Below are 11556 nucleotides of genomic sequence, written 5' to 3' on the forward strand. Positions count from 1 at the left end.
CAACTAGCGGTCCAGAAGTCCAAGAACATGGCTATTGCTTTAAAAAGTGACATGAACGAGCTTGTTACAATATAAAACTACAAGCGCTATAAGGACAATTTGTTGCTCGTTTTTAAAATAGCATATACAGGAATAGCATTTCCACATTTTTAAATCTTACTAAAAGGATCGCAGTAGCACACAAACGTAATAGCAGCCCAAAATGACACGCCATCTCAGTTGCTGCTTTATTTTTGCAGCCAAACCAGCCAAATCATCGTACCACTTCCCGAAACAGTCACGTGGTCCAGCCGACGTCGGGGACGCCCCCCGAATTAGGGGTAATTAAACATGTTGGGAGTTTTACAATGACAAAATTATTTTTCTTTTAATTGCAAGTGAACGTTGAAGTCAGCCATAGACCATCTTGATCACTTAATTTGAACTCCACTGACCAAAGCCTAAACATGTCAATTTACCCCCAAACAAGTTGCCTTAAATTTAGCACTCATTCACTTTTGTGTTGTGCCCTCTAGTGGAGAAAATAAGTACAGCGTGACAGTGTAACTGGTTTCCCCTATTTAATTTATTCATCATTATGTGGGGGGGAAAAGGTTTATCCAGAGATATGTCGTAAAATGTTCACTCTGGTGTGTCTATCTGTGCTTCTTGAAGGCTGTAGGGAAACAGAAGACCAGAAAAAGAAAATGAAAGGAGAGAAATGCTTTTATAGTTTTTTTTCTGTTTAAAAAGGATTACAAGCGAAATTATGTGCGTTATATATAAAAAGCCAAAAAAAAAAAAAAAAAAAACAATTCACTGGCAAGTGTACTTGTCCTCACCTTTTCTCTTTGTTTTCTTCTTCATGATCTGCTTCTTCTTTTTCTTGGGCCGAGGGTTATCAACATCCTGAACCAGTAACCGAAAAAACAACCATGTATAGTCAGGCTTTGTTTTTCGAAAAAGAAAAAAAAAGATCAAGTAGTGTAAGGCGTTTTAGCAAAGACGATTCGACCATTCAAAGTAAGTATTTTGTGTGTGTGTGTGTGACCTTTTAGATAAGAATGCCTTTTTGAGAAAAAATGATATATAGTAAGACTTTTAAATACAAAAAACAAAACTAAAAACAACCATAGACCATAAGGCTTTTTTTGTTTGGTTTTTTTGTTTCAAGAAAACAATCACGTATGGTAAGAAAAAAAAAAAAGACCCATGGGCCATTTGTGGCCCGCAGCATATAATAAAAGCGTATACATACATTTTGACATGGCTGGAAAAGTAAATAAAAAAAAAAGGTTGGTGAAAAGAAAAAAGTCCAATTTCCCACAACAACTTTAACAGAAAGCCTTGAATTAATAATTTGTTTTTAAATAACTATATGCAGCCCGCAAAAGATTTATATTTTTTGATATTTTGTGAAAAAATGGTCATGTAAGGATTTTTTTTTTTGTTAAAAGAAAACAATGACTATGTATATTAAAGACTTTTTTGTGAAAAATAATGCATAGGAATGACTTTTTTTGGGGGGGCGGCAACCATGTATAGACTTTTTATGAGTTAAAAAAAAAAGACCAAGTGCAGTGAGCCCCCCCCCCCCCAAAAAAAAAAACAGGCATTATATGGCTCTAAAAGCCATATTATGTTTATGTTACTGTCTATCACTTGTAAGAAGCACTTTTTTCCTTATTTTTTCTTTTTAATCTAACATCATTTGTACGAGACAGAATATGATTGGCTAGATATCTATTGAGCCAAAAATTAATTTCGTATAAAATAAGGCCTTTTTGTGATAAAAAAAAAAAAAAGTCCACGTATAGTCAGAATTTTTGGGGTTAAAAAAAAAAAAGACCATGTATGTATAGTATTTTTTTTCTGAAAATAAACAAAAAACATGTATACCAAAGCTTTTTTTCTTTTTTGCATTTCTTTTTCTTTTCAAAAAACAAACAAAAAAATGCCCTTGTAAAGCAAGGCTGACAGTATTTTGGTAAAAACCAAATATGTTGATGTAATGCACGCAACGAGTGGAGATGCTTACCTGAGCACCTTCACCACCCATCAGTGCTGTGATATCACCAAAATGTGTGATGCCACCCAGCTGACCAGACATGGACATAATTCTACGCTTTTTGGAGTTTTTCTCTCGGCTTGGCACATTCACTCGAACCATCATGGATTCCTCAAAATGTTTCCTGTGGGAATTCACGTGAAAAATATCAGCTATGCATATGAAAATAAAACTCTTGAATCTTGAATGAATACGCAGAGTATCAAAGTCAAATCATGACACTTTGCATATCCTCTTGTGTTTTTTTTTTTTTATCTTACAAGATGGCTCTCAAAACGCAACTTCAAAAAGGCAAACAAAATTGTTCACTTTAGTACAATACACAAATTTATGCGGATGTTAGTCAAGCAAACTTCCTTTCTGTAAGATTTAGGGGGTTCCAAGTGGTAACATTAGATGTTATTTAGAAAATATAGAATTTTTTTCCAGAGGATTTTTTTTTTTTTTTTTAATTAAAGTCAAGTGCGACATCCTGGACATTTATGAGAACATAGTGCAGTTCGACAATAACAAGGCTGGTGACACGGTATCACTAGTGCTTGCAGAATTGACCCAAGACGTATCTTTAAAAATAGTTGGAAAGCACTTATGTGTTCATACATTTGTAATAAACATGGTACACATTTCTTAATGTACCAAATGATATTGAGTTTGAAAATAAAATATCTTCGAATTTTAATCCGGCGACACCATGATATTTTTGCTGATGGTTATCACGCAGTCACAAACTGATACTGGAGCATGTGACTAGACAAACCCACCTATGTAACTCCTCGCGGCTTTCCCGCTCACTCTGGAAGTCATGTTTTTCTCGGATCTCCTCAGGAGCGTCACTGTACTGCTGCCGCAGCTCTTGGATCACAGAACTTCTAAGTGCGGCACGCCGCTGACGATCCACCTGAGCCTTTTTCTTGTCTGCTTCTGTCATGTCGCCATCTAGAAAGTCAAGAACAAGATCGTCTAAGTACTGGAAAAACATTTTCGATTCAAGATCCACACACTGGCATGGCCGAACAAACAGGTGCTGAAAATACTCTCCCCTAAATGTACAAAAAAAAAAATTCATTACCGTAATGTACAGCCGCGATCTTGGGCGGAATGTATTTCCTGTCACTAGACGGGGCCGCTTTCTTCTTGGATGCCTGGTTGTCTTCATCTTCAGATTCACTCAGCTGTTTTCAATAATAAATACAATGTAAACAAGAAAAAGCACACTTCTATTTTCGCTTTTAAAATTCTAAATAGCCTACTTTGCTAATGAGATTCTCCGGGTTAGGACGAAGCTGCAGCGGGTCATTTTCAGCTGAAATCACAAACTGTTTCACCCACAGTAACACCACTGAACAAAAATGCTCAATTTTGACAACATCTTACCCAGACTGCCAGTGACAGCTGTGCGAACCAGTTTATCAATTTGGTACTTGAGTTTGTGGTCAAGAGGTCGCATTTTCTCCAGGACCTGAAACAAAGAAAACCACTGGTCAAATACTCTAAAAAAAAAAAAAAGAGCGTTAGTTACATCTTACCGTCCTGACTGTTACAATTCGGGTTAAAGCTTCACTCTCCTTTATTTTTCCACCTTCTGTCTTAATGCCGATCAAGTGAGTGAGGTCTTGAAGATAGAAGAGCATCAGGTGATAGCGAAGATCCAGAAATGACAAACCCTATTTCAAGAAAAGACAAAGCGAGTCAGGTTGGTCGGCACAATTAAAAACGATTTTAATTCAAATCAATTTAACACAATTACTGTATGCATTCGTAGTTATCGTGAAAATTGCAATCACCTTTGTTGTTTGAAATACGCCATCTTTCACTTTGGTGAGCAGCTCTTGAACATGATTGGTAACCGCCGCCACCTACAGGACAGTTTTGGTCGCATAAATACATCATATTATCTATATGGGATTAACAGTGAATGAAACATCAAAAGAATACATAAAAATATGTTAAGAAAGTTTCATTTGCCTAATACTTAGCCTGCATTTATACCGATCTTTTTTTCTTATATTATAAAAAGACATTTTACCTGCTCTGCGAGATTGTTCAGCAGTTCAACAGCTTTGGGCAAATCACTATCGATCAAATCCTGTAAGAAAGTAATGTGGTTGTGTTTTACATGGGAACAAACCGTCAAAATAATACAAAGTATAAATATTAGCAAAAGTGTACGTAGCTAGCTCGCTAGTCAGTCTTTAAGAGAAAACAAATATAATCGCCAATCAGCCTTGATTTTACGCATCAAATGAATTTTCGTCCACCACTTTTAATCAAAATTCCGAATGTAACATGAATGGAAATCTAACGGAAGAAAAAAAAAACTAACAACGTAAAATTCAGATTGCAAAGGTTTACTCACGTTGTCGATAGGAGAAGCCATTTTGGATTTACTGAAAATACGGAAGTCGTAGCAGGACAAATCTCTTTAGGCGAAAATACGCACACTCGGAACAAATAAAACAAATAATTCAAACAACATAATCATTGTAATATAAACATAAAATAAAATCATTTATAATCAAATCACGATGGTATGTTCAATTAAATAGATATAAAATACAATATTCTTTTCAGTGAAAGCATTTGAACGGATTCTTATCCTTATTTAGTAAACCTATATATATATATATATATATATATATATATATATATATATATATATATATATATATATATATATATATATATATATATATATATATATATATATATATATTATAATTATTATTAATACAGTACTTGAATATTTAGTCTGTCAATTTTTAATTAGTGTATCTGCATGTGTCAGTGTGTGTGTGTGTGTGTGTGTGTGTCAGTGTGTGTGTGTGTGCGTGTGTGTGTGTGTGTGAGTATGTGAAAGGGTGTATAAAATAGTGAGAAAGATGTGGTAGTGATGGGGGTGGTGGTGGTGGTGATGTGGGGGGAGGGGGTGATGGGTGGATTTTAGGGGAATCAGGCTTTTTCCCCTCCCCTCAGATCATTTATCATCAAACTGTCAAGCTGTGTGACAACCTGACAATATTATCCGAGATTCTGGGGAGAGACAAGTCATGGTAAGTCAGGTCATCTAATATTCGTTTGAGGAAACATGCACTTACTACTTTTGGGAATTTCTACAACAATCATGCAGTGTTTCTGTAATAAGCTTAGTGGGAGAAAGGTTTGGAATAGTACCATGCAGTTTTCAAGACTGCAAACTAGACCGGGAATTAAAATAATAGATATGATTTCTGATGGTGTAAATTAACATTGAGACATTGATAATATACCGCTTGTATTTTGTTATTGCACTGAGAATGTAGTGCAGGTTGTTGCTGAGATCCTCTTCTTCTAAAAGTATAAAAATAAGCACAAATGACCAAATAGAATTACACAATGGTATTTAATGTGTGAAATATTCTTTACTAAATTGAACCTTAGCTGTGTGAAAGGTGCTGTTATGATGCACCTTTGTTGTTGATGTTTGTAATGTTTAGCCACTGCGACTTGAATGCATGAAACTTGTTCAAATATTTTTCCATGAATAATAATAATAATATGGAATATTACAGGTAACCACCCATTTAAGCTTTTTGCGATTACCAATCTCGCGTTTAATTTGAAAGTGCGACAATCTAGAGACATTGGCACACGAGTTCCGTTGGTATCAAAACATTTGATCGCTTTTATTAACAACAATATTTCATCGTACCCCAGCAGATGTGTGAATCCAGGGTCTCCTCTGTCATCCAGGAGTGGATGAATCCGTTCCCTAATCAGGGCCACGTGAATCTGAACCCAACTTCTTCAAGCCCTGCTGGCTCATCCAACTTGGTTTCAATGGACATGATAACATACAGCCAGTCTCAGGGATTGAGGGTGAACAATGAGGACAGACTAGACGAGCAGATGACGGGCCTGCCGTACCTGCCGTATATGTCTTCTTGTCTCAGCGGCACCGCAACTTCAGGGAACCATCATCAGAACCACGGCAGCAATTTGCAGGTGAGTTAAAAAATAAGTGCGCATCCCGTATAATATGTGATGTGTATAATTTATTCGGCAATATCAAGCACCAACTATCTCCCGTAGGAATTCCCTCCTCCTTTCATCTTGCCAACCATGCGAGCGCCGGTGGCTAAGAGGAGCATCAGCAAAGACAGCGCGGAGTACCGGCTGCGACGCGAGAGGAACAACATTGCGGTGCGAAAGAGTCGAGACAAGGCCCGCAGGAGGATCCTGATGACACAGCAGAGGGCCCTGCAGCTGCAGGAAGAAAACCAGAAGCTTCAGATAAAGATTGGGCAGCTCTCACAAGAGCTGGACGCTCTCAGGCATATCATGTCCCAGCAGCACCTGTCGGGAAGTGAAGAAGGGTCCGCAAGGGTCACCGCTGTCTGAATGAACAAAGCCTAAGAGAAAAATCAGTTGGTCTTAACATACCCTCGTTGAACTTTTTTTGGGGGGGGGTCGTGCAGTGCTCAACAAACATATTAGACCGCCTGTCATAAACCTTACATTAAGTGGTGGTCTAATCATTTTTTCAAGCAATGTACAGATGCACAATCCAAGAAGAACCACTACAAGAACCGTATCCCTATAATTGTGCATTTAAAAGGATATGAATTCTCAGGTTGCAAAAAAAGATACAATATGCTCATTACTGTGCATGAGGTGGGTTGATTCATATTGAGAGATGTTTCTCATATTCTGGTCACCTTGATTAGGGTATTTGAGAACAGCAAAATTCACCACTGCAAATTGCTATGTTATCACATATCATCCATATTTTCCAGTGAGGATAAATGGTACAGAAAATGGATTGATTTGCATGTGTACGTAATGTTTTTGCTTGTTCAATTTGATTTATATGCAGCCTTTATCATTTCTTTTTGTTCTTTTGGCATTACTGTATAGTCATTAAACTACAAAATTTGGTGAAAATCATTTGTGGCTGATGTTATTCTGAATGATACGTCTGATCTGCAATCTTCAGAAGGAGAAGCAGATGTGGAGTAAGTAATATTGGTGCATACTTGATTATTTTAGCTTTATTATGCAATGTTTTTTGTGTCATTTTTTTCTCATTTGGATGATCCCTCTCTACATATATGGGTGCATTTCAGATTATGACAAAAACCTTTGAGCAATTTGAGGTAAGTTTAATTGTAACATGTCTTCTATTTTTCTGCATATGTGCTTAGAATTTTTTTTTCATTTTATCCTTGAACATGATGGTACATAATTTTAATTGATGCTTCCTAGAGAAACATTGGATAGGAGTTGTGATACTGTATGTAGACATTTTATTTTGTTGATAAATATAGTGAACAAAAGGATTTATTTCATAAAAGCCACATTTTTTCTTTTAATTGTCTTGTTGTCCTTACTGGCAGTGTTTTTAAGGGTTATGTAGGATAATGTTTTTATATGCACTGCTGAACCCTCTGGAGGTGTCGTGGGTTAATCAGCGAAACACCGATGAAAGAGGGCGCCCACTTGACAACCCGAGGGATGCCATCGCTCACTTGAATCCCACAGTCTTGTTGATGCCTTCTTAGATAGAGGGATATCAACAACTAGTCCTACATAATATACTGTACTATATATGTGTATATATATATATATATATATATATATGTGTGTGTGTGTGTGTGTGTGTGTGTGTGTGTGTGTGTGTGTAAATAAAGAAATTCAAGAAACAGTTAAGCATTTTGACCCAGTTTTTGATCATTTTTTGTATGCAACATACTTTGTAATTGCACATAGAAATCATGAAACTGCTCTTTGACCCAATCAAGGAAATTGGTCAATATTTTGCGATCAAATCTATCTATCTATCTATCTATCTATCTATCTATCTATCTATCTATCTATCTATCTATCTATCTATCTATCTATCTATCTATCTATCTATCTATCTATCTATCCATCCATCCATCCATCCATCCATCCATCCATCCATCCATCCATCCATCCATCCATCCATCCATCCATCCATCTATCTATCTATCTATCTATCTATCTATCTATCTATCTATCTATCTATCTATCTATCTATCTATCTATCTATCTATCTATCTATCTATCTATCTATCTATCTATCTATCTATCTATCTATCTATCTATCTACCTACCTACCTACCCACCAACCTATCTACTTCAACCTTGCATTTGTAGCTATTGAACATTGCTTTTGCAGATTTGGCATTACCCAGCATGCACCGAAAGGACCCATTCTTTCTCATAGATAATGATGTGATGCAATCAAATGTATTCCCCATCGTTGCGTACATATGTATTGTATCTTACATCAGGGAACATGGCATCCACCCGCCACATCATTTACCATAAGTTGTCTAGCCACAGAAACGGACGTCATGTCACGGACCGTTGTTCACTAGCGGTTTCCCTTTGTGAGATGGGTAAGATTTCGACACAGCGGAGAATGGAGATGAGGGAGCGCAAAGATCGTATCAGTGTTTTGGGCTGCCAGGGCCTTCCTGTGGCTGTGATGGTCGTGAAGGGACACAGAGATAGGAGACACAGAGGAGGGGGTAGGGGAAGCCAGACTGACACCCTTGTTTTATATAAATATAGCCGCCCAAGACAATCGTTAGGTGATAAGGTATCGTTCTATAAATCGCAAAATCTGAAGTGGACAAAGAGGTCACAGACGGTCAAAATCTTGAAAGAATGTTGTTCATTTAGGACGGGGGTGTCCAAACGTTTTGCTCCAAGGGCCACATACAGAAAAAAAAATTAAAGGATGCAAGGGCCACTTTGAATTTTTTATGTTATTTGATTTATGATAGTCACACAAAAATTCTGCAACTTTTGCTGCTGATATTATTTTTTATATAGTACAGTTTTTGTCTATTAAACTGTGACGTGAACATCATTTTATCAGGCTAATAATAATAAGTATTTTACTAGATTTTGGGGTGGTCAGAGACATTGTAACCTTCTAGAACATATTTGAACTGGGCTGAATAGAAGCTGAAACCCATCTCTGTATTCAAAATCAACGCAAGAGCAATACTGTATGTCATAAGATTACCTTTTCTAGAGTACAGGGAACCATTTTTTCTTGAGAAAAATATCTTATTCACCACAGTGTTATGACGATAAATATATTTTTTACTCATGTAGTATATATATGTATATATATATATATATATATATATATATATATATATAGTTGTATATATATATTTAGTTGTCACTTGCAACTACATGAGTAAAAAATATATTTATCGTCATAACACTGTGGTGAATAAGATATTTTTCTCAAGAAAAAATGGTTCCATTATAAACAAAATACAATGGATCCTTAATGCATGGCTAAATATCTGACATGGACATACTTTTAGGAAACAAATCCAGGGAACTGATATGCAAATTGTCACACTTTTAAATCGTTTTCAAATGCAATGTCCACTGTCCCACATAATTCTTATTTTTTATTCAAGAAATATATCTTAAAACAAATCACCAGATAGGGTCAAACACTGGTACAGAAAGACTTTAAATTGCTCATTGCAGCAAAATACACTCTCTGCTAAATTGGCCATTTCATGTGTGATATTTAATGTTGCTGTGGCGAAACATGTGAGGCTGCACGGTGGCCATCGCATATCGAGCACCAAATACTGACTTCTTGTTTGACCTGAGCGTGTCTGTTGAAATGTCCCGCAGCGTCGTGTGGGGCAATATGTGGTCCTGTGGACTGCGACATCTCTACAGAGTGAAGAAAGACTGTATTTCATCTAATCCCCACCAAATTACCCAACAAGCAGCGGAATATATGACCCCCCCCCCCCCCCACCCCCACCACCACCACCACTAAGCATATCACTGATAATTCAGTCATTATTTATGTTTGAATATTGCAGACACTCTCCTGGGAATCAGATCGCCAAGTGGGCAAACAAGCTGCTAGATGTGGCAACAGGAAAACCTTTTTTAATCCTTTAATTGAATCATACGCATAAAAAATGACTGCCTCTTTTGTTCCCACGCACCTTATATGGCTCCAATTGATCAAAAATCAATTAGAATCTCGATTGACTTTTCTTCTGTATTTACTTTTTATTGCATCATTTGGCCAACACATAGATTGAGGGGAAGAGAAGCTTTTTTGAATAGGTAAGAGGTAGAAAGTGGGAGAAATTTTCTTCTGCATCATTGTTTATAAGTCTTCTCAATACATCTGGATTTTGTGGATTTATAATCAACATAAAATGTCCACACACTCCTTTCCAAATGCTCAATTTTTTTGACATGAAGAATGGGACCAAAGAAATTATTAAATTATCATTATTGCTGTCATTTTATTTAACTCCCGCGACAAAACGGCAGAGTTGTGGAGGGGTCTGGAGAAACAGGAGACATAACACTCACATTGACAACAACTTAAAGAAAAATACCAAGTAGCTTTTTTATTATTATAATTGATATTTTTGCTCTCTCAGAACAAGTAAAAAGTCTGTTACAAACTGAAGATCACATTCTTGACCATATTATTGCTACAAAACCTCACATAATTTCTGTGTCCTTTGAACTATAAAAAAATCACGTTTTAGGCAACCACTCTTTATATTATTTAAAAACACATATACATAAATGAGAACACCAACTTCTGCAGATGTTGATGCACTTCTGGATAAGTTCACCTTGAAAATATCAAATGATCTGGATGCTGTTAGTTCAGTTAACATTGCTTTGGGTAATTTGTTGTTATTGTTTTTTTTTTCTTCTGCCGTACTGCTACATACAGTACATGCAAAACTATAAACACCCCTCCAAAAAAAGTAAAGGAAATTGTAAAACTATAACTAGCTTACAGTAAAGACAATTTTCCAAAGAAATCATGTGTGGTTGTTCATGGTGTTATGCTCTTGACTAATATTAACAGTTGAACATCCATATGATGATTTACACACAATTTGACTGACATAATCAAATAATGAGTTTAGCTGGGGCATTTCTTTTGAAATGTGCTAAATGTGAGCTAGTTATTCTAATTTACTGTAGGCTAATTGTACATAACCATTTGCAATTTGATAACTGCAACGAGAAATGACATTCTGTTGTGAACAAATTGCAATGTGATTTAGAGCTTTTGTTATGTTAATGCGAGAATGCTGTTTGTGTTTCAGGAAATTAGCTGAACCATTGGAGAAAAACTGTAAAGCTGATGATCAACTATCTGTCTTTACTTGTGTGGTTTGGTTTTTACTATGTTGTTCAGATGTGTGATTTTGGCACACTTAGTGTACATTGAATTGTTACAGAAAAGCACAATTAATTGATATAGGTGTAAATTTTATCCTTCAAAGATAGAAATTAGTCTACATCAGTTTAAACACTATTTTGCCTCTCTAAATCAGACGAATGATAAGGAATATTTCAATGCAGAGCTTGCAGTCTTAAATGACAGATAGTACTAATAAAAAATACAAATGCAATCTCACAGTAAATTGTGGCTCATGCTGAAAACAGAAGTCATTACATTGTTGCTTCCTGAGTTA

At 36.1% G+C, this 11556-nt stretch overlaps 2 protein-coding genes across 3 annotated transcripts; one reads left to right on the plus strand and one right to left on the minus strand.

Annotated features, from left to right (window-relative positions):
* Positions 1 to 546: 546 nt before the first annotated feature.
* Positions 547 to 4443, minus strand: ngdn (neuroguidin, EIF4E binding protein). The gene is made up of 11 exons (XM_088401629.1): positions 4404 to 4443; positions 4074 to 4133; positions 3832 to 3903; positions 3574 to 3711; positions 3422 to 3506; positions 3298 to 3350; positions 3117 to 3219; positions 2809 to 2983; positions 2018 to 2171; positions 822 to 888; positions 547 to 655 (listed from the first exon to the last, which is right to left on the minus strand). The coding sequence occupies exons 1-11, from the start codon at positions 4422 to 4424 to the stop codon at positions 636 to 638; spliced, it is 948 nt and encodes a 315-aa protein (XP_088257755.1). The 5' UTR covers positions 4425 to 4443; the 3' UTR covers positions 547 to 635.
* A 594-nt stretch (positions 4444 to 5037) lies between these two features.
* cebp1 (CCAAT/enhancer binding protein (C/EBP) 1) lies at positions 5038 to 6967 on the plus strand. Of its 2 annotated transcripts, none has more exons than XM_088402206.1 (3): positions 5038 to 5097; positions 5741 to 6028; positions 6116 to 6967. In XM_088402206.1, the coding sequence occupies exons 1-3, from the start codon at positions 5095 to 5097 to the stop codon at positions 6422 to 6424; spliced, it is 600 nt and encodes a 199-aa protein (XP_088258332.1). In that variant the 5' UTR covers positions 5038 to 5094; the 3' UTR covers positions 6425 to 6967. The 2 variants fall into 2 exon arrangements, with proteins under 2 accessions (XP_088258332.1, XP_088258334.1); XM_088402208.1 differs by having other exon boundaries at positions 5744 to 6028.
* The last annotated feature ends 4589 nt before the right edge of the window (positions 6968 to 11556 follow it).

The sequence above is a fragment of the Hippichthys cyanospilos genome, chromosome 19, assembly GCF_059441005.1.
Source record: "Hippichthys cyanospilos isolate Australia breed blue-spotted pipefish chromosome 19, RoL_Hcya_1.0, whole genome shotgun sequence".
Lineage (NCBI taxonomy): Eukaryota > Metazoa > Chordata > Actinopteri > Syngnathiformes > Syngnathidae > Hippichthys > Hippichthys cyanospilos.

Coding starts and splice junctions, on each gene's coding strand:
- ngdn (XM_088401629.1), bottom strand. CDS start 4,424: ATGGCTTCTCCTATCGACAAC. Junction 2,172..2,808: donor AGCCGCGAGGAGTTACATAG/GTGGGTTTGTCT, acceptor GAATTCCCACAG/GAAACATTTTGAGGAATCCA. Junction 889..2,017: donor TGGGTGGTGAAGGTGCTCAG/GTAAGCATCTCC, acceptor TTACTGGTTCAG/GATGTTGATAACCCTCGGCC.
- cebp1 (XM_088402206.1), top strand. Junction 6,029..6,115: donor ACCACGGCAGCAATTTGCAG/GTGAGTTAAAAA, acceptor TATCTCCCGTAG/GAATTCCCTCCTCCTTTCAT.